The sequence below is a fragment of the Octodon degus genome, unplaced genomic scaffold (assembly GCF_000260255.1).
Source record: "Octodon degus isolate 3935 unplaced genomic scaffold, OctDeg1.0 scaffold00043, whole genome shotgun sequence".
NCBI lineage: Eukaryota > Metazoa > Chordata > Mammalia > Rodentia > Octodontidae > Octodon > Octodon degus.
This window is the reverse complement of record NW_004524619.1, coordinates 10,644,479-10,645,916: the sequence shown is the minus strand read 5'-3', so window position 1 is coordinate 10,645,916 and position 1,438 is coordinate 10,644,479. Positions and strand designations below refer to the sequence as shown.

Sequence of the window (1,438 nt, the reverse complement as noted above, 5' to 3'; positions counted from 1 at the left end):
AAAAAAAAAAAAAAGAAAATCCAAAATAGATTAAAATGTAAAAAAAAAAAAAATGTCAAATGTCTTATATATTCAGATTTATTCCCCTAAGCTTCTTTCTTGCCTTAAAGTATATGTGAAAAAGGAAGGTTTTTGTGATCTTGGAGATTAAACCTAGGTCTCAACACATACTAGGTGGGCAAGTGCTCTACCACAGAGATTATAATCCCAGTATCTCTCTCCCACTTTCTTGAGACAAAATCTCATTAAATTGCTCAGGCTGGCCTCAAATTTATAATTTCCTGCCTTGGCCTCCCAACTGGTTATAATCACAAGAAGCCACCACTAGGCCCAGTTTGGCAACTATACTCTGAGACTCCAAGAAGTAGTTTTGATGAATTCACCCAACATGACTTCTTCCTGTGGTAAGAGTCCCAACAAAAGGCCTGGTTAGGTAAATTACAGAAGAATGCACAATGAAACACTGTATTTTTCATAATTTAGCTGCAAAAACAGTTGTGATTCTTTTTACTTTTTTTCTTCTTTTTACTTTTCTCTTTCCAAATGTGTTTTCCGTCAGCAAGTATTTACCATTGCCTGCATGGCAGATGAAGTCTAGACACTAGGAGCAGATGCCCAATATCTATGTGTGGCACACACCATCCCGGATCACGTGACTGTGGAGCGGGGCGTCCCTGCTGACGTCCAGCTACACTCCTGGTGCCCGAGGTGCCCAGGCAGGCCCACACTCCCCCACAGAGCGCATCCCTCTGGTTGGCTGGGCTGCACACCTACCCCCTCAGCTGTCGTGCCTTGGCTGTCCTGCCCGTCTTCATCATCATCTTCATCATCCATTTCTCCTTTCTGAACAAACTCATTTCTTGTTCGAAGATACAAATCCCAGAGCTTACAAGCAGCTTTATATTCAGGGGAATCTGGCTACACATACGTAAAGAAAGGAGAGAAAAAACTCCGTTTTGTATTTTTATTATAAATCATTTGCCATGTTCAATCCCCGGTTCCGCAAAAAAGAAGAAGAAGAAGAAAAAAATTCAATCAATCAATCAATCAATCAATCAATCACCTGCCATTTAAAATTTTTTTTCTGGAACAGACCCGGAGTGCAGGCCTGGCGAAAAGAAGTGGAGCACACAGCCAGAACCAAACAACACCCACCTGGAGGAATCCGAACTTCATAGATCCGGACCTGTTGCTAAGGTAATAACTATCTAAGCTCTACACCAAAGATCAGAAGACAGTGGTACACAAAATGACAAAGAGAAGGAACAAAATGCAGTCTCAGGCCCCAAGTCCACCCAGTACAAATGCAGAAGACACTAGTACTGAGGAAACTGGAAATCACACACCAGATATCTCGGAAATAATAGCGTTGACAGTAAAGAATCAACTGCAGAAAGGTATAGAAGAAATCAGATCAGAAATAATTTTGGAACTAAAA

At 41.2% G+C, this 1,438-nt stretch overlaps 1 protein-coding gene across 17 annotated transcripts in view; it reads right to left on the bottom strand.

Annotated features, from left to right (window-relative positions):
* Pbrm1 (polybromo 1) overlaps window positions 1-1,438 on the bottom strand; it is a 171,546-nt gene that overhangs the window by 136,900 nt on the left and 33,208 nt on the right. For all 17 annotated transcript variants that reach the window (XM_023715655.1, XM_023715657.1, XM_023715665.1 and 14 more), the window contains one exon: window positions 775-918. In XM_023715655.1, coding sequence (XP_023571423.1) covers window positions 775-918 — 144 coding nt within the window. The remainder of the gene's footprint in view (window positions 1-774; window positions 919-1,438) is intronic.